Below are 20,775 nucleotides of genomic sequence, written 5' to 3'. Positions count from 1 at the left end.
TGGGTTTGTTTTTCTAATGTTTACCAGGGTGTCACAATTATTACAAACACTGAACCGATGCTGCCCGTGGTGAGGACGCCCGTCATCAAGCAGGACCACAGGAGGGGACGCCTGGCGAGGGGTTGGGGGGGTGCAGAGAGGTCTTTGGGAAACCACTGCTCACGCTCTGCAAGAGGGTCATTTAGCTGCACATGTCCCGACAGATATTAAAATGTGGTGATAATGCCTTCCTTGGTGGAATTTAAGTCTCTATTAAAAACAGTGAATAAATGATGAGCTCATTGGCAAAAAATATTTGCCAATTAACAAGCAGCAGCTGTTTTCCTTTCTTTTTAAGGGCCCAGCTGATTAAAATTGCAGGCTGCCTCATTTAAACGAGAGTCTCATGTCCTTTACCTGGGGGGGAAAAAGAAGGCTGAGCATCCTTTATTCAAAGTACATGCTTTTGTGATTCATTAAAGCACTTTCTAGCCGAATGCAAATGATCAACCCACAGAAGCATTTTCACTTGTTTTATAGAACGCGCACATTTTTAATTCTTTGTTTAGCCTGATCTGCCTCCTTAAGAGAGTCTGCTTTGGACACGGTAAGAGCAGCAGCCTGAGGAGCAGCAGGCAGAAGCAAGGGTTACCTGGTCCTTCCCACCCAGGAGAGCGTCCTGAGGCTGAGAGCGCATCCCGGCTGCAGGCACGTGTGCTGTGACCTGACACTCGGCTCCCAGGGCCTCACCAGGACCCTCATCCCCGGCCCACCCTCGTCCCTGCAGGAGGTCTTGTCTGATGAGCCACGGAAGCCATGGGCTGCAGGGACAAAGGCCTTGGACCATTGGACCAATTTTCCGCGGCTGCCTCGCAGAAGCAAGGAGAAGGCGCACCTGGCCTGCAGGCCCCACCCTCGTCAGCTGACAGACCGAGCGCTGCGCCGGCCTCTGCCTTCCTAGAAGAGCTCCAGATGCTGCCCTGACTCCATGTGACCTCTGGCCAAAGGCCCAGGAGCCCCTGCCCTGGCTTTCATGTGGTATGAAGGATCCTAGGGGCCGCCTACCGCAACTGGCTCTATGCCCAGTTCACCCTCACCCGGCAGGTTCAGGGGGCCTCTCCCCAGCCAGTGACAACCAGACCCATCATCTCCCAAGAGACAGGAAGGCAAGCTGAGCCAATCAGACCTCCTCCTCTTCCCAGTACTGACTGGGGGCTTTTCGTTCGCCATCCATCCAACCGTTCCTTAAGGATCTTCTATAACTAGACATGACTGACCCATCACCCTGGCCCCTCAGGAGCATGCACGGTAGGTGGAAGACAAAGAAGATGAACGAATACGTAAAATAAGAGGCAAAGGAGCGTTACTAGAGGTGGTGAGACAGCGCCCTGTGTGGGAGCGGAGCAGAGAGCAGAGCAAACGAGGGGAAGCCACACGAGGAATGGCCTGGAACAGAGCTCTGCCCCGGAGTGGGCGCGGTAGGCCCAGCAGTGGGGAGGGAGGGCACCCCGAATGCAGGGGCAGAGCCAGAGGAGTGCAGCAGTGGCTGGGGGTGGGGGGAACAGGAGGGAGCCCAAAGGCGACCCAGAGGAGCTGCCCTCCAGAGCCTCTTTCCACACGCTGGGCTCCCTTTGCCCACTTTTCTCCTGCCCCCTCTCCTCCCTTCTCTGTGCCTTCCCTCAACACACAAAGAAGTAAGGCACTGCCTTCTTTTCTTACCCCTAAAAACTCCAGGAGCTCAATATCTCCCATAGAAAAGCAAATGCTTTCACCCTCACCAGATTCAGGGCCAAGCCCTCTTTCCTGACCTGCATCTCTGGAATCGACCATTTCACATCAAAAGTCTCCTCTGAAACTCTATTTCTCCACGGCTAGCTGAGCACTGTTTGCGGGGTGTATATGGCATCACCACCCTCAGCTTTAACTAAATTCTCAGTTCACTAAACTGAGATCCAATCCCCTAATGCCTTGTTTGCAACGGAAGGTGTTATGAACCAACTCAAAATCTGAATTACCTTTCATCTGCACAAAAATGTCCATCAGTAAATGCCTAAAGGACACAACTGAAAGTCACACACACACAAAAAATATATATATATATGTGTATACAAGCCAAATGCTACATTGACTGAAATTTTAAAATAACGTTTAACTCACAAAAATTTTAAATAATGTTTAACTCCCTTTGTGCAATCAAAGAGAGATTTGTCTGGGGGCTTCCCTAGTGGCGCAGTGGTTGAGAATCTGCCTGCCAATGCAGGTGACACGGGTACGAGCCCTGGTACGGGAAGATCCCACATGCCGCGGAGCAACTGGGCCCGTGAGCCACAACTACTGAGCCTGCGCGTCTGGAGCCTGTGCTCCTCAACAAGAGAGGCCGCGACAGTGAGAGGCCCGCGCACCGCGATGAAGAGTGGCCCCCGCTCGCCGCAACTAGAGAAAGCCCTCGCACAGAAATGAAGACCCAACACAGCAAAAATGAATTAATTAATAAACTCCTACCCCAACATCTTCTTTAAAAAAAAAAATTTGTCTGTATTTTCAGTGGGTGGGTATTTTCAGAAGTGAAAAACACTTCTGACCGTTTTAATCTTCACAATATTCTAGTTCAAAGACGGCACTTCATACACACACACCTTCAAAATGTTTTAAAATACCAATCACAGGGGCTTCCCTGGTGGCGCGGTGGTTGAGAATCTGCCTGCCAATGCAGGGGACACATGTTCGAGCCCTGGGCCGGGAAGATCCCACATGCCACGGAGCAACTAAGCCCGTGGACCACAATTACTGAGCCTGCGCTCTAGAGCCCGCGAGCCACAGCTACTGAGCCCATGTGCTGCAACTACTGAAGCCTGCGCGCCTAGAGCCCATGCTCCGCAACAAGAGAAGCCACCGCAATGAGAAGCCCGTGCACCACAAGGAAGAGTAGCCCCCACTCACCGCAACTAGAGAAAGCCCACGCGCAGCAACAAAGACCCAACGCAGCCAAAAATAACTTAATTAAAAACAAAAATTCTTTAAAAAAAAAAAAAGAAAGAAAATACTGATCCCAGAAAATATTTGCACCCTTAGATCTGCCCTGGGCAAAGGATGCGGCCTCTGTCCCCACCTCTGTGTGGGCCCCCTCCCCGCGTCCTGTGGACAGAAGCAGCGCTGTTCGCTGTTCCTCACCCACAGGTTCCCAGGGATCAACTTGACACTTGCTGTGTCAAGGCTCGACAGATACACTGAAGCTGTCCGAAAGGGACGAAACGCTGAGTGGACCTCCCACCTGAGGTCGCCCGGGGGGCAGCCTGTTTCTCCGCGTGGGAACCCTTGCTCGGCCCGCACCCTTCTGGCCCATTTCCTGAGAAAGGTGACTCCATCCTTTTTTCCTGAACGTGCCCTCCCAGGGAAGCGCTGGCTCAAAAACAGCTCTTGCATTTGTTCAAGCGTAATTCAACCTCCCTTATGTGACGGCCAGGCCCGGCCAGTGAACAATGTTATCACAGTGCTTAGAAATGGAACGGTTTCTGTTTCCGGTAAGGCCGAGCACAAAGCAGAAAACCTTCACCTTCACATTGCTTGTCACCTTTAGACAAATGAGTTTCGAGTTCTGCATACTCACTGGTCGTAGATACCGAGACCACCGGGCTGTACTCATGCTCTCCGGAGGGGCTGGTGACCTTCAGTCGAAACCTGTACAGCGTCCGTGGGTCCAGACCTTCCACAACATGCTTAGTCGCATATCCCCTAGACGGAAGGAGACACACGTGATGATGACACCAGGTAATCGGGGCAGCGTCCTCTGAAAGGTATTAGAAGGGAGAGTGGAAGGGATTTCTGAGCACTGTCTACCCCCGGTACAGAGCTGACCTTGGTGGCTGTCCGTCTCTCACCCTGGGCTGAACTCTTGAGCACAGAGGACAGGACAGGCGTCCACCCCTGCCCGGCAGGTGCCCTCGATGCCGCAGCCCCCCTCCCCCAGGGCGACGCACAGCTGGCTTGCGATTTTGTACTTTGGAGAAATAATCACATTAACCCATGATTTTTTTTTTTTGTCCTCATATGGCAAAGTTTCACAATTGAAAGCTAAGCTCGGCAGTCCAAGTAGCACATACGTGACTGCTGAGTGGGGTCTTCGGGTGGATGGGCGCCGCTGTGGACCTACTGCGGGCAAAATCCCACTGCAGGGAGAGGGCGTGACTGGTCGGAGCTCCCGAGCACCTGGGGAGGTGGGCAGCACAGAAATGACTCTCCTATCACGCCACACGGTCAGGTTCACCTAGGAAAACGTTTGTGGGAAGCAGGTGCTGAACACTTGGAGAGCAGAAAACTGATTAGAGGCTGCGATGGAAACCTGCAGGCCTCCAGGCAGAAAGATTTGAGTTGGATCGTTTGGAGCTGAAAAACGAGCACCAGGAAACGCAGGCGGGCAGTGCTGCCGGCTCAGGAGACACTGAGACCCAGTGAAGGCGCCGAGACCCCGGCCCTCTGGTCGCGAAGCAGGGCCTGGGGGTCTGGTTTTGACTTGCCGCACTTTCTAGGATACCAGGTCTCCAAAGGTCCCAGGAGTTGTATGTCTATCCCAACAGTCCCAAAATCTCAGCTCCCTTTGCTGCCGAAAACCTTTATTAGCATCTGATTGAATTCCATGTATCTCTTTTCGAAGGCTTCATCTAAATCTTTCTCTCCTTACACCTCAAAGACTTGATCTGTATGTGTGCAGGGTGGGTGGAGAGGGAGTGCGGATGTGCTATCTCCAGCTCTTTTCTTCTTTCCTGCTTCCACACCCAGCCCAGGCCCTGCCCTCCTCCCTTCAGGACACTCTCCACAGCCCCTTGGAGGCCAGGCTTACCACTTTTTTTCCCATTTTCTGTCTATAACGTTCCCTTCATTCTCAGAAGACTTGTATAGAGGCCAGAATCATACTTTGGGGTTCACAACTAATCTTTCAAAAACATTGATGTGCTACCTAAATACGTATACATCAATTCCTTTCCATGCAACTCACCAAACCTATCTAGTGCCCACTACCTGGGAGGGGCTGGGCTGGGCTGGGGATGCAGCCCTGGACCAGTTCAGGGCCGAGATGCATCTGTCAACTCTTGCTGATGGGTGCAAGAACAGGGGCAGTCCAGGACAGTGAGGCATGACAGCTGCATCAGGCTGAAATGACAGCGCTGGAGTTGCCATCATTACTGATAAACCCACTGGAAAAGTAGTGTCTCCCCAAAGATGCAGGCAGAGTGCCCAGTGCATAGACAGCCAAGCCTACCATTGCTCCAGGGGGAGGAGAACCCTTCAGGATAGTTTAAGACGACCCAGAAGGCCTTCTAGCTCCCAAACTCACCCATCAGACAAGTAATTCCTCTACCGTGAGGAGCGAGTGAGGGGAGAGGGGGCCCCAAAGCATGTCCTTAGCAGAGAGGCCTCTGATGTAAAGTGAGACATGGGGCAAGCAACTTCCAGAACAGACAGGATAGGCAGGGGAAGGAAGGACCCAGGCAGTCTGAGAAAGCCACGTGGACTGGAAGGACAAGGAATCCCAGGGGAATGAATGGTTAGGTGAGAGCAAAGGGTAACTGACAGAAAAATCTAGTGCCGGGTGATCAGGCAGGTCTGGATCTGTGCTCCTGAGAGGAGTCTCAGCTCAGAGACCTGGAGGACCATGTTTGAAAACAGGAAATGATTTCCAAAGACCCTTTGCCCTTTGCGTTTCTCTCCCTTTGTCGATTATCCAAAACGTAAAATTTTAAGCTGAAATGAAGTCCAGAATACTCGGAGATCCCCCTTTTCTGCATCACAAGTTACTCCACGCACCAAAACCTAAATGACTTCTTGGGCAGAGCTCTAACCGAGCCAAGAAGAAGTTGGGGGGTGGGGGGCGGGGGACGCTGAGGCCCTTCTGACCTTCGCCTGTGTTCTCCTGCCCTTCAAGGGTGGACGCAGCCCTCTTCACTGAGACTACCCTTCCTTAAAGCATATTTCTCGCCACCTAAAGAAGCCACGTCAGTCAAGGTGGCCTTTAGCTGCCCCTCCCATCTTGCAGCTGCATGTACTCTTCCCACTGTTAAGAGTCAAATTCCTCTCCCCTTAAATAGGATGGGATGTGGCAAAGGGATGCTATACAATTCTGGGCCCAGCCCTAATACTCCTGGCAGCTTCTGCTCTTGCTCCCTTGGAAGCCAGTTGCATGTAAAGATGTTCAACTTCCCCACTGGAGGGACACGTTGCCTGGTGAGAGTCACTGGAAGATGCCAGACAATGAAGGAAAACACAGGAGCCCAGTCAGCCGCCCACTGTCCCCACTGCCCCAGCGGAGGCATCAGACACATGAGTGACACCACTTGGATCCTTCAGCCCCAAAAGAGCTGCACCAGCCAAGATCACGTGGAAGAGAGACTTGCCCTCCCCACGCTGCCCAAATTGTAGGATCATGAGCAAGCGTGTATTTTACACTTTGACCAAAACCACTAAGTTTGGGATAGTTTGTTACGCAGCAGTAGATAACTGATACATCGTGTACCAACAACAAAGAAACTATAATAAAGACAATTAGGAAATGATACCAACAGCCTTAAGAAGCCAAAAAAACAGAAGTGTTAAAACTAGATACAAATATATTTACCATGAAAGAAAAGGCTCTGAAACCAAGACAAATGTTCAGAAAAACTTCATGGTCTAAAAAAATAACAACAACAATAAACTAAAGTATATCAGCTTGGCACAAAGTAATCTTGTGAGTGGGTGGGTTTTATTGTTACATGAGCAGAGGTGCATAACTATAGCTATTTGAATCATAGAAACTGAGCCCTCAATTTGTGGCATCTGAAAAGATCTTTAGGAGCTCAGTGAGACTACAAGGCTCAAACCTCACTGGAATTTAATTGCCAGGTGGCAAAGACTTAACATAGGTTTAGACCAAAATAAAACTAAAAGCGCCCCCAATAAAATCCAATGGTGCTAAACGTCATAAGATCACCATGAAGCAAACAGCTCCTTCATAACCCCTGGAAAGATAAATTACAGAACCGTCTGAGAAAACAGATGCCGCTGGGCACAGTGATTGCAGGCTGGAGGCTCTCACAGCATCAGTAGAGTGGCCCCACGGAGAGGACCAGAGACACAGCTGCCCACTAGGGTCCTCCACGACTACAATGCAGACACAGGGGTGACACCAACTGCAGCACAGACACAGGGACGTCTCAGAGCAGCTGTGTATCGAACGTCTGGAGATGCACTTCTTTACACGGCCCAGGCATGGTAGCTCAAAGGATGAAGCAATCTTAGAACTTTTCCAAGTTCTATTTCCAGTAGAGGAAATATATCAAAGTGTAAAGCATACCATTATTTCTGTTATCAGCCAAAGCAAATATCTGATGCAAGAGCTGAGCAAACATGAAACATAACAAAGTAAGTACTGAAATGCCCAGAGACTCAGTTCCCAGACTTCTCTTCTCCCACTATGTTTCACTCCCAGCTTTCCAATCCCGCCACCTGCTAATGACTCTGAAATCCATTTCTCCAGCCCAGACTCTCCCCTGGCTGGTTCTTCCCCAACTGCCTCCTTGATGTCTCCACTTGGATGCCTGATCGTCCCCAAACAAGCTTCTGTTGCATCCCGAGTCTCCGTGGTTTGAGCTGCTCAGGCCAAAACCTTGGTGCCACCTGTGGAAGACTGGATTTTGCTCACAGGTACTTGGTGCCCTCCCAAGGATTCTATATCCCTGTGCTGTGGGGCTCAGACGTGGCAGGACTTGCTCTGAGCAATGAAGTATAAACAGAGGTGCAGTGTGTCATTCCGGGTGGAAGCTTCAAGAAACGGGGGGCCCCAATCTCTGCCTCTGCTGGCACCATGAGTAGCCACGTTCAGGCAGAGGCCACTCCACCAGCCTGCGACACACCACGGGTGTTCCGTGTGGGAAATACACGGCTGCCGTTGGGAGCCACTGAGCTTCCGGAGCTGCTGCTTCCTGCAGCCCAATGGGGCCGATCCTGAGATGCTACTGACGCCGCTTGACTATCCTCTTTCTCTCACATCCCATATCTGGTGCACCAGCAAATTCTTCAAATCTCTCTCCACAAGCCCTGACTTCACCACTTTTCACACTGTTCTGTTATCTCCCACCTAAATTATTGCAGAAGCTTCCTAATTAGCCCTCCCTGCTCTGGCCGCCTTCCCTCCTCACAGCCTGTCCTCCACTCAGCAGGCAGAGTGACCCTCCCGGAGCATATGCACCAGACCCCTCCCCAGTTTATCAGTGTCCAGTGGCTTCTCACCGCACAGAGTGACAGCCCCCAAGACCCGTCCCCGCGCTGGCCCCATCCCATTACTCATTCACTTCACTCCTCAGTGTTTCTGGAACACCAGGCACGATCCCGCCTCCAGACGTTTCTGCCTGCTGTGTCTTCTGCCTGGAATGTTCTTCCACGAGGCTCATGAGGCTCCAGATACCCCTCACTTGCTTCTTTACACAGATTACCTTCTCAGTGAAGCCTTCTTCACCTCCACTCCAAGCCCCCAACTACTCTCCTCTGCTTTCCACTTGGTACTTAACCACCATCTGACACACTATATGTTTACTTCTGCATCTTACTGATCGCTTGTCTTCCTCATCACGAGGGAGGCATTTTTGTCTGTCCAGTGCTGTATCCCTGGCATCCAAAACAGTGTGTGGCACACAGTAGGTGCTGACGGAATGAATGAAATGCATGATAAGGGTACCAATTATCATAGGAATTTAGCGGGGTAGATAATAGGATAGTAAAGGGAGCTTCTCAGTCGAGGTAGAATCTGACTTGGGTGGAAGAAAGGATGGAGCAGGGGAGATTTGTCTGAACAGAGAAAACAGCTGAACACACATGCAGGAGAAGTCAAGGCATACTCGAAGGACAGTAAAGCAGATTTCGTGGGAGGGTTTACGCCCAGAAATAAGAAACAGCAAGAAAGGCAGGTTGTGGGCAAACTGTGAAGGGCATCAGATGTTAGTGTAAGGAGTTGGACCTTCATTCTTCAAACAATGGAAACCCATCAAAGACAATCTGACAAAAGGAAGATTAAAAAGAAAATTAAACTAGCAAGATAGAAGGAAGGGAGAGAGGGCAATGGTCAATTCATTCAATCAGCAAATAAGCTGGACGGTTGTAGGACCTGGGGATTCAGCAGTGACTAGTCAGAAAACAGATCCTACTTGCGTCCTAGTAGGGGAAATGCCACAATCTAACAAGGGAAAGCATAGAAGGGATGTGCAAAGGGAGAACTCATGAAAACTAGATATAACTGGCTGTGAGGAGAGCCCGTGTCAAAGACAACAGCACTGATTCAAGACTGGCTGTTGGAGAAGATGAACAGAAACTGACAGGTCAAGACGAAGTTCTTAAATCCACAATCCCAAGGTCAGATAGTCTAGATAATCGCTTTTTCAAAGAAAGGCATTTGCTAGTTTTAACGATACACCTAGGGAAAAGCGATATAATGGAGAAAAGAGGTCAAGATTAACACAGTCTAACTCTGCCACCTAGTGTCAAGGTTTGTGCTAATTCTCTGAGGGAAAGTGAGCATCTCACAACCTCGCTTAGGGTTGGGGTCTGAAGGCCTCGCTGCTGGCTCTGCAATGCCAGGCAACCGTCCAGGTGAGTTCCCGGGCCAGACAGCACTCAGGCCTCTGGGGAAAACATAACAACACAGAGACACACGGGCTGGAGGCCAGTGGACATGGCTGATCACCTAGCAAAGGAGAAGTGGAGACACAACGGAGCAGCCCCACCTAACCTGCCCAAGCATGGTTTGTGGTACAAGAGAAACATGGTAAATAAAATACCTTTTTCTCTCTCCACAGATATACTTGTTATATCATCATTCATGCTTTTGGGTGGAAACTACTTACCAGAGAATAACACATGACATGACATGATTAAAATAATATTTCAAGTAGTCGGGCCAGGAATTATTTTCATATAGCAATTACATTTCAGGTAAATGCCTGTTTTCTTTTCTACGTACAAAGAACCGTTCATCAAATCGCAGGGATACCATGGTCCAGGTAACAGCCGAAGCCTGCGTATGTACCCTCACATCAGCACCCTTACCACAACGCCACCTAGAGAAAAGTCCAGCAGTGCTGCAACTGTCCCCTGACTGCAGCAATGCCAGGATGCCGGCTGTGATATTGCCCTACAGTTTTCCGTAATGTTACCACTGGGGAAAATGGTAAAAGGTACATGGGATTTCTCTGTATTATTTCTTACAGCCAGATGTGAAGCTACAATTAAGTCAAAATTAAAAGTTTAATATAAAACCGTATCTGCAACTCATTTCTGGTCTTCTTCCTAAAACACAAAGTCATTTTGCAAGCAGTAAAGCTGTCAAAGGAAGAAATAAGGATTGAAGTGAAGGCTAAGAAAAAAAAAATGACTTCTTGATTATTCCTGTTGCATTCATTTATTTATTGACACAACAAATATTTTGAGGGCCTCCTGTGTGCTGACACTGTCTTGGAGCTGGGGAAAGAGCCTTAAGCAAGCAGGAATCTTACCTGCTTCTCGTGGAGTTTGGATGCTGGTAGGGAGACAGAAAATGAACAGTAAACAGTAAAATGACTCCGGCAGAGCTAGGTTTCACAACGCAAATGAAACAAGGTCATGGCAGAGAGGACAGCTGGGTGGAAGAACGGCTACTTCAGGTGGCCTTTTGAGGAGGGGCCAGTATTTGATATAATATGTGCATGGTGTAAAGGAACCAGCTGCATAAAAATAGAAGGAAGTGCATTCAAGGAAAAGGCAAAAAGGACAGGTTCTGATGGAGGCTGAGAGAGGTAGCAGGTTGGTTGGAAAGAGTTAACAAGGGAACAACTTCCCGAGGTCCTGTGAACAGAACAGCCTGAGGGGAACCTCATCTGATTTCATCCAACTCAGCTTTGATTCTGTCTCTACATTTTGGATTTTTTAAATATACCATTAGAATATTTCAGAAGCCTAAGGGGCTCTCAAAGGTCTAGGAGGTTTAATTTCAAAGTGACTGCCCACCCTTATTTTCCAAAATTCATCACTCATGAAAAGAATGAATGCAAATGATGCTGACTCATTCCTTCAATTTCAAAATGAGTCTTCTTGGAGACAATAGAAACCATTCCAGCTAATCAAGAAATCAAAGCAAAGGTTAAGCAGTTCAACATTGCACCTACGTATAAATGATACCATAAGTGTGCATTCTGGGGTCTTCTTCTTCAATCGAAAACCTGAACCACTGCTCCTGAGGTCCCTGCCGCTTGACTTTCTTCTCCAGATCCCAGTATAATTCAATGCTGTGATGAGTCACTTTGCCCACAACAGGTGGATGAGGCTTTGAGGATGGTGTGATTTCTAAAAAGATAAAAATTTAAAAATTAAAGATACAGTATTTCAGGACTCTATTTCCATAAGGAAGAGAGATCAGCTGAGTGCATTAGAGCTACTTGAAAATCAAACTGTGTTTTCCTATACGTCAGGCACACATGTGAGTATTCCTCCCTGTGGCTTGAAGAACATCAGAAAAGCACGAGTGATAGAAAATTTGGGTGATGCAGTGAGTTACCACATTCGTCAACGAGCAGATTGTACCATACCCATTGACATCATACTTCACTCATGGACCCTTCCAAAAGGTTACTTAACTTATGGAACTAATTAGATTTTTCTTTGAGCTGATGAAACACAGTTTGCTGCTATCATCCTTCAGTGATCTGGCTGGTAAACAAAGCCAATAGACAAATGATATTGCTGGTCCAAATATTTGTAATACAGATGACAAAGTGTTGATATCTGTTCTATATAAACAGCTCTTACAAACTAACCAAGGAAAAACCCAAAGGCTAATAATATCAACCAGGCAAAAGACGAGCAGTAGACAGCACAGCAAAAATAACCAACATAATGTCCAAAAAAGGCATTTATATTCCCTAGTGACTGCAGAAAATGATGATAATTGGATATAACTTTATATACTGTCAGACACTTAAAAAGAGATGTAACTATTAGAAGTGACAGTGTCAGGAGAGGACACTCATGCATTGGTGGTGGGGAAATATGAATTCTAGCCTTTTTAGAAAGCAATCTGGCAGCATCAATTAAAATTAAAAATACATATGCCCTCCTCTCCAATCATGCCACTCTTGGTAAACTCTCCTGCCGAAATCTGAACACACAGGGACATATATACGAGGACATTAACTATTAAAGTTTTTTAGCCATTAACAGTGAATAGGAGATGACCCATTAATAAGAGAATAGTCAAATAAATGATGATGTGTCCATAGCATGGAATATTACACAGGCTTTAAAAATAAATTAGTTCTATGCTAGATACCTTGAGAGGATTTCCAGAAGGTATTGTTGAGGGAGAAATCAAGATGCGGGGAAAAATACAGGATACAGGATATCCCATTTCTGTAAAAGATGGCAGGGGGCACAGCACACACCAAGCTGTTCTGCATCCAGTTGTTCTGTCTCGTGTTAGTTTTGTCTCCCTTGCTAGATTTTAAATTCCTTGAGGGCTGGGTCCATGACTTAACACTTCTTTTAAAACCTCTCTCTGTCCCTCAGGGTCTTTTAGACCTCAAAAATGTTATTGATATCTAGAGAGAACGCTAATTAGAAAAGATATGTGTACCCAATGTTCACAGCAGCACTATTCACAATAGCCAAGACATGGAAGCAACCTAAATGTCCACTGACAGATGAATGGATAAAGAAGATGTGGCGTATACACACACACACACACACACACACACACACACACACACACACACTGGAACATTACTCAGCCATTAAAAGGAATGAAATAGTGCTACATGCAGCAACATGGATAGAACTAGAGATTACCATAATAAGTGAAAAAAATCAAAGATAAGTATCATATGATATCACTTTTATGTGGAATCTAAAAAAAACGATACAGGTGAACTTGTTTACAAAACAGAAATAGACTCAGACGTGGAAAACAAACTTATGGTTACCAAAGGGGGTAGAGGTGGGGAGGAGAAATTGGGAGTTTGGGATGAACAGATACACACTGCTATATATAAAATGGGTGAACAACAAGGATCTACTGTATAGCACAGGGAACTATATTTGTGGAAAAAATCTGAAAAAGAGTATATGTACGTATTTATATATGTATAACTGAATCACTTTGCTGTATACTTGAAACACAACATTGTAAATCAATTTTTTTCTAAATGTCATTGCTTTACCACTTTTGCAGCTGACTCCCACCGACCCTGGGCCCTCCTGCAGTGCAGCCCCAGTGCAGACTAGGCTGCCCTGAGCTTGCCGGCCCCAGGCCAGGAGGAGAGATAACCACCAAGTTCCCTTACGTTCAGATCCCAGAGATACACACTAGCAGACAGCCTGCTGGCTCATTCTTTCCAACTTTATTTTGTTGATATTTATTGAAAGCATGGCTTAATGGAATTGGAGAAACCTGGGTTTGAATACATGCTCTGAAACCCAGTCGAAAACACCTCACAGTGTTGTTGTTGTTTTTTTTTTTTTGCGGTACGCGGGCCTCTTACTGCTGTGGCCCCTCCCACTGCAGAGCACAGGCTCCAGACGCGCAGGCTCAGCGGCCACGGCCCACGGACCCAGCCGCTCCGCGGCACGTGGGATCCTCCCGAACCGGGGCACGAACCCGCGTCCCCTGCATCAGCAGGCGGACTCTCAACCACTGCGCCACCAGGGAAGCCCCCTCACAGTGTTTTGTGATAAATAAATAACATATATGAAGTATCTAAATCAGTTATGGAATATTTCAGGCAATGGTATCCTACACAGCAGCTAAAAGGAAGTAGTTCTACACTCAAACCTCAAATGAGTACGTAAAAAACACAGGTTCAAAGGATGCACTACGTTATTATACTGCTTACGTAAACTTTTATAGAACATACAACACTATATATTATTTATGAATACATAGGTATGTAGTCTAAGTTAAAAACACTGATGGGGAGAATGCACGCCGCCAGGATAGAGTTCTCTCGCAAAAGTCAGGGAAAGGATGAGGTATGCTCAGGTAGGGAAGGTGACCTACCACTATATTTGTAAGGTTTCATGCCATTAAGAATTTAAGGCATTTATGGCAAAATTTTAACATTTGAAACCTATGTGGTACATTGGGGTATATGCTGATTTTCAATTATTTTCGTATGTTTGCAATATTGATTTTTAAGAAATAACTATAAAAATAAATGCTATACATTGCTCTTATGGAGCTGTTGGTTTTCTTAGTGAAACCTATTTCAGTGTTCTAAGTACTAATTAACGCCATGGGGAGAGGAATTAATGATCATATACCACGTGTCAGACATGGGTCTTTCAACATGACTCATCTCATTTTGTCCCAGCAACTCTGGCTGGGGAACATAATGGTGACTCACACCCTTACATTATGACACTGTCGCTGAGCAACTCTTTTCTTTCTCTTTCAGAGCCCCCTAAAACCATTCAAAGACCAGGACTGGTAGACTGTCATGGATTACCCTCAATATAAGTAGCTGAGTAAAATTTCTATTCCAAAGACATCTAGCTTAGAAAACTCGGATTAACATATACACACTACTATACAGTATATAAAACAGAGAACCAACAAGGACCTACTGTATAGCACAAGGTACTATACCCAATATTTTGTAATAAGCTATAAGGGAAGTGAATCTGAAGAAGAATATATATTATATATTATATATATTATATATTATATATATTATATATATTATATATTATAATTATATATATTTTATATATTATATATATTATATATTATATATATTATATATATTATATATTATATATATTATATATTATATATATTATATATTATATATATTATATATTATATATATTATATATGTACACACACGTATAACTGAATTGCTGTGCTGTACACCTGAAACTAACATGATATTGTAAATCAACTATACTTCACTTTTATAAAAGAGAAAAATAACAATCCCATTGTAAATTAAGATAGGTAAGAAATTCTAAACGAATGCCAACTCTCCAAAGGGGCCAACCAAATGGTTCACCACAAATTTACATGAGGAATAAAAAGATACTATTCCCAGTTACGCACGTGTCTCTCATGCCTTTTGCTCTTTACCAATCATTGATACAGGCACATAGCCTGAGACCTCTACCTGTTAGCTTGGCACTGGCCACAGATGGTCCACCACCAGCTGCAGGCTCAGGACAGAGTCAGAGCCCTCCCTGCTAGTCGTCACCCCCTCCAGATCTGGTACGCCGGAAAAGCGGTGGTGTCTAGAAGGTTGATTTATTGTTACTCACTTTTAAGGAGTGATCCAAGCTTCTCAGACCCACAGCCTCTCCGAGGCTCAGCACCCATGAATGAAAACTGACTGAAGGCACGGCCGTCACAGCACGGACTTGGCTGACCCCGAGACACCACTTTGCACCACTTTACTCGCCCAGACCCCGAAGGTCAGTGCGCTGACCAGCAATGATGTTCTGCGTCTTCTTTACTTTGAAGCACAGCTTATCAAGATGCAGTTCCCCAGCTAGGCAAGGGCAGCTTTGGGCAGAAAACTATTAACGCCACACAGGACCCAGAGGGTCAGCCCATGAGTGAATGTCCCCATCAGGTGAGAGCTGTTGGCTTTCTAGGTGGCCAGAAAATAGGGGATGAAAGCAAACTTGTTTTGTTTTGGTTTTCAGCCAACCTAGAGTCATTTGACAGGTGTGTTTTAACTCTTACAGCGTTGTGCCCATACACTGCAGCTTGTGTTTTCTCTTTGATAAAAATTCTGGTATTTTTGTCATGACCAGCTAATACACGTATTTGAGGATGTTAGTTTTAGGATGGATTCTAAAATAAACATAGGAACAGGTCACTAGCCAAAGTGCAAACATCACTGTGCCAAGGGAAGAGAGGCCCTGACAGAAACGACAAGTCCCGGGTCAGCTCCGAGCCTCCAGGAGAGCTGACAGAAACGACAAGTAACAGGCCCACTCCTGGGAGGAGAACAGCAATGACTACAGTACAAGTTATGTGGCACTCACTTTCTGACAGGCGCCATCATGGATGCTTTATTCATTCATTTAATTTCCACTACAACTCTATAAGGATTTTTATCATCTCCATTATAAAAAATCTCAGACACAGAGAGTTTAAGTAACTTGCCCAAGGTCACAGCGCAGTACCCGGCAGAACCAGGGTTAAAACACAGGCTGCCTCTCAGCAACAGAGATGCCACATGCAGACGTGGAGTGAAAAATCTACTACTGGTTAGAGCTCCAGATTTCCTCCAGCCACTCATCTTAAATCAGGTTTGACCTGTGAACCCGCTTGAACCCCAAGCATATTTTTAAATGACCAAGAGAACTTAACGAGAGAAAGGGAAGACAGTGAAAGCCAGGTGATTGTTTGAATGAATGAAGTGTGGGGATGTCCGAGCAGGACGAGGGAGCGAGGGCAGCGGGGTCAGGAGGCTGCTTGTCTTCAGGGACTCGGTCCATAAAAAGGAAGATAAGATGGTCTAGGAGGACCACAGGAGGCCAAGAAGCAGACAGATTTGGCCACATTCACCTTGACACTGTGAAGTGGGTAGGAAGCCAGACAGGTGCCTCTTTATGTTCAGCATGGAATGCAGAGGAGGAAAGGTCCTCAAATGTGGGTAAAACAATGAGAGAGAGAACTCATTGATAATCTGAGAAGAGTGTTTGTACCAGGGCAAGGAACAGGGATTGTATCAGGAAAGTATGCTAAATGGAGTTTACTACCAGCACATGAACAAATTCCTCTATTTTAAATGTTATCATCCTTAAGTTTCACTGTGAAGCTAGAATTGCAAGGGGAGGTAAGTATATCTAGGAGGACAGCCCTGACTCACTCTACTCTGGGATGAACCTACTGGCTGTTTGACAAGTAATAATACATCTTTCCTAAAATGACTACAATCAACATTTTGAAAAACTCAAAAGCTCACCTTTTTTCTATTTCTTTGTTTAACCAGGATGTTTATATCCACATTTGTATTTATATTTATCTAAGTAGAAACGCTATTTTGGGAATTGTTTTCATAAGTTTTATAAAATATATATACAACATACCCACAAACACATATTCGTAGACACAATTTAGATTTATATAAAAGTTTTAGAACTCTATTTTTTCCTGATTATAAGTATCAGATCTTTTAAAAGGTGCTTTTGCTTATTTAAGTCTCATGACCAGTATGCACATTTAGCCAATCACATAATCTTATGTCAAACTCAGGCTTAAAGTTTATTTGAACTTTTCTAAAGATTACTGACAAAAAAGCGGCGGGGGGGGGGGGGTCTTACTTTCAATTTCGCATCTTTACTTTAAACAACTGATAGGCTTTTTCCATCATGGCAGATTTTTTTAACCTTAAAAGTTTTTCATTTCATTTCATTTGTTGAGACGTGGATGGATCTAGAGACTGTCATACAGAGTGAAGTAAGTCAGAAAGAGAGAAACAAATATCATATATTAACGCATATATGTGGAACCTAGAAAAATGGTACAGATGAACTGGTTTGCAGGGCAGAAACTGAGACACAGATGTAGAGCACAAACGTATGGACACCAAGGGGGAAAAGCGGGGGTGGGGGGTGGGGCACATGAATTGGGAGATTGGGGTTGACATGTATACACTGATGTGTATAAAATGGATGACTAATAACCTGCTGTATAAAAAATAAAATTCAAAAATTTAAATAAATTAAAAAAAAAAGTTTTTCAACAGAGGACAGTGGTTGCCAGGGGCTGGTGGGAGTGGGTGGGAGCGGGGCGGGCGGGATGTATAATGGGTGAAGGGGGTCAAAAGTTACAAACTTCCAGCTATAAAATAATTGTCACGGGGATGTAACCTACAGCATGGTGACTATAGTTAATATTGCACATTTGAAAGCCGCTAAGAGTAGATCTTAAAAGTCCTCATCACAAGAAAAAAAGGGGAAAACGCTTATAACTGTATGGTGATGGATGTTACCTAGACTTATCATGGTGATCATTTTGCTATGTATAAAAATGTCGAATCAAGTTGTACACCTGGTGTCAATTATTCCTAAATAAAATAAATATAGATATATACTAAAAAAAAGTTTTCCAAAAAAATGAAAAAAGAAAGAAACAGCAAAAAAACTACCAGGCTGATCTTAAAAGGACAATTATATGAGAATTTACGTACGTGTTGTGTACTATAAAAGCTTTTTGTAAGAAAGTTCTTGTGCAAATCTGACAAAACAATTTTATGCCCCTCTTGCCAGTTGTCAAGTAATAAATAATATGAAAATGAAATATAGAGGGCTTCATACACTGTCACCTTTCAGTCCCTATGGTTACGAAGATGGCATAAAACGTGGCTCTCCAGTGCACCAGAAATCCATTTTAAAAAGCTATCATTTACAAATTATAGGTTTAAACACAGAAAACTATAAAGTTTAAATAAACCACTGAACAATATTAGGCCTTATTCTAGAATTTTAAATATGTAGGTTGTAATAATATAACAGAAACGTGCCAGCCCCGTGGGAGGAAACTGAAGAGGTGAGAACATTACTCAGTATCTTAATGATAGGCAGCTGAACACACTTTAAGAGCTACAGAGAATTTGTGATCATGATCTGTATTGGAATTAGCAATTCTGATTAGTATCATGAAAAGCAGGGACTGATGAAGAGAGAGAGCAAACATGAGTATGTTCATCATAAACGTGCAATACCGTAAAAGCAGAATGGTAGATTCCCGGCCCTTCCAAAGACACGTGCAAATTTACTGAGGTCAAATTTCATTGACAAGGGACATCTGCAGCCTGGCCTCTGGTGGCAGATGGTCTACAATCAGGATGACAGCACACTGAGGGGACGCTGTATAAAGAACAGTGGTGGCGGCCACCTCAGAGCAATTCATCATAGCTTGACCACGCATTTATAGCAGCCATAAATCAAGAACATATTCCAGATAAATAAGACGTGGAGATCATAATCATTAAAAGTGTCAAAAAATATGTTTGCCGTGAATACATATTAAAGAAGGACTTTTTCAATCAAATATCACAATACCTGCATAGTGATGACAGTTTCTCCTTTCACTTAAAAATGAAATATGACAGTTAAAATGAGTTTCATTCCACCAAACTATTATACTGCTGTCATAAAATGAATCCTATAAAACCCTTATAGATGAAAGGACCAAGGACAGAAGTAAATAATTTTAAAATTTATAAAATAAGTACCAGTAACCACAATTAAGAAAATGCTTGAAGTTTCTATTAACTTTGAAAGGGGGGAGGACTTCTCTAGTGGCACAGTGGTTAAGAATCCGCCTGCCAATGCAGGGGAAACAGGTTCAATCCCTGGTCCGGGAAGATCCCACATGCCGCGGAGCAACTAAGCCCGTGCGCCACAACTACTGAAGCCTGCACTCTAGAGCCCACGAGCCACAACTACTGAGCCCGTGTGCCACAACTACTGAAGCCCATGCACCTAGAGCCCGTGCTCTGTAATGAGAAGCCACCGCAACGAGAAGCCTGCGCACCGCAACAGAGTAGCCCCCGCTCACCGCAACTAGAGAAAGCCCGCGCAGCAACAAAGACCCAACGCAGCCAAAAATAAACTTTTAAAAAATAAAAGGGGGGAAATAACTGTGAGGTGTCATTTTATTTATAAAATTGGATGACAAACATGTAATGGTAACATCTTATACTGTTTAAGACTGTGATAAAACTGGCTTACTTAGAGTTTGTGGATAGCACCATATATCAAACAATCCTTTACTAAAGCAATTTGGCCATATTCAAAACAATGATTATGAAAATATCCCACCTGGTGACCCCGCTCCTAGAAACATGTCCAAAGAAAATAATTCAAAACCAAAAAATAAACTTAAAAGCTAAAATGTGTATACTTTCACTTATTAAAAAATTTCAAACATATAAAAAAGTAGAAACAATAGTATCATGAACCCCTTGTACTTTACACCCAGCTTCGTCAATTATCAGCATGATTATGGCTGATAATCATCTTATTTCATCTATGCTTCCACTTACCTCCATCCGTCCCTCAAATGTGGATTATTTAATAGCTAAAATTTTTTATTGAAGTACAGTTAATTTACAGTGTTGTGTTAACTTCAGGTGTACAGCAAATTGATTCCATTATATATATATTCTTTTTTAGATTATTTTCCCTTATAGGTTATTAAAAGATACTGAGTATAGGTCTCTGTGCTATACAGTAGGTCCTTGTTGTTTATCTATTTTATATATAGTAGTGTGTTCTTTGTTTTGTTTTGTTTTTTTTGCGGTATGCAGGCCTCTCACTGTTGTGGCCTCTCCCATTGCAGAGCACAGGTTCCGGATGCGCAGGCTCAGTGGCCATGGCTCACGGGCCCAGCTGCTCCGCGACATGTGGAATCTTCCTGGACCGGGGCATGAACCCGTGTCCCCTGCATCGGCAGGCGGACTCTAAACCACTGCACCACCAGGGAAGCCCAGTAGTGTGTATATTTTAATCCCAAACTCCTAATTTATTCCCTCTCCCCCACTATCCCCTTTGGTAACCATAAATTTGTTTTCTATGTCTGTGAGTCCATTTCTATTTTATAAATAAGTTCATTTGTATCCTTTTTTTAGATTCTACATATAATATTTCTTTCTTCATTTTATATGCTAATCTCTAGGTCCATCCATGTTGCCACAAATGACATTATTTCATTTTTTATGGCTGAGTAATATTCCATTGTATATATGTACCACATTGATTTTATCCATTCATCTGTTGATGGACATTTAAGTTGCT

The 20,775-nt window shown here is 44.7% G+C and overlaps 1 protein-coding gene across 2 annotated transcripts in view; it reads right to left on the bottom strand.

Moving 5' to 3' along the window:
* FANK1 (fibronectin type III and ankyrin repeat domains 1) overlaps positions 1 to 20,775 on the bottom strand; it is a 115,980-nt gene that overhangs the window by 13,241 nt on the left and 81,964 nt on the right. For both annotated transcript variants that reach the window (XM_060126583.1, XM_060126584.1), the window contains exons 2-3: positions 11,145 to 11,322; positions 3,587 to 3,711 (exon numbers count right to left, since the gene is read on the bottom strand). In XM_060126583.1, the coding sequence (XP_059982566.1) occupies positions 3,587 to 3,711; positions 11,145 to 11,322 (303 nt within the window). The remainder of the gene's footprint in view (positions 1 to 3,586; positions 3,712 to 11,144; positions 11,323 to 20,775) is intronic.

This window comes from Lagenorhynchus albirostris, chromosome 16, assembly GCF_949774975.1.
Source record: "Lagenorhynchus albirostris chromosome 16, mLagAlb1.1, whole genome shotgun sequence".
Lineage (NCBI taxonomy): Eukaryota > Metazoa > Chordata > Mammalia > Artiodactyla > Delphinidae > Lagenorhynchus > Lagenorhynchus albirostris.
This window is presented reverse-complemented; position numbering and strand designations above follow the sequence as displayed.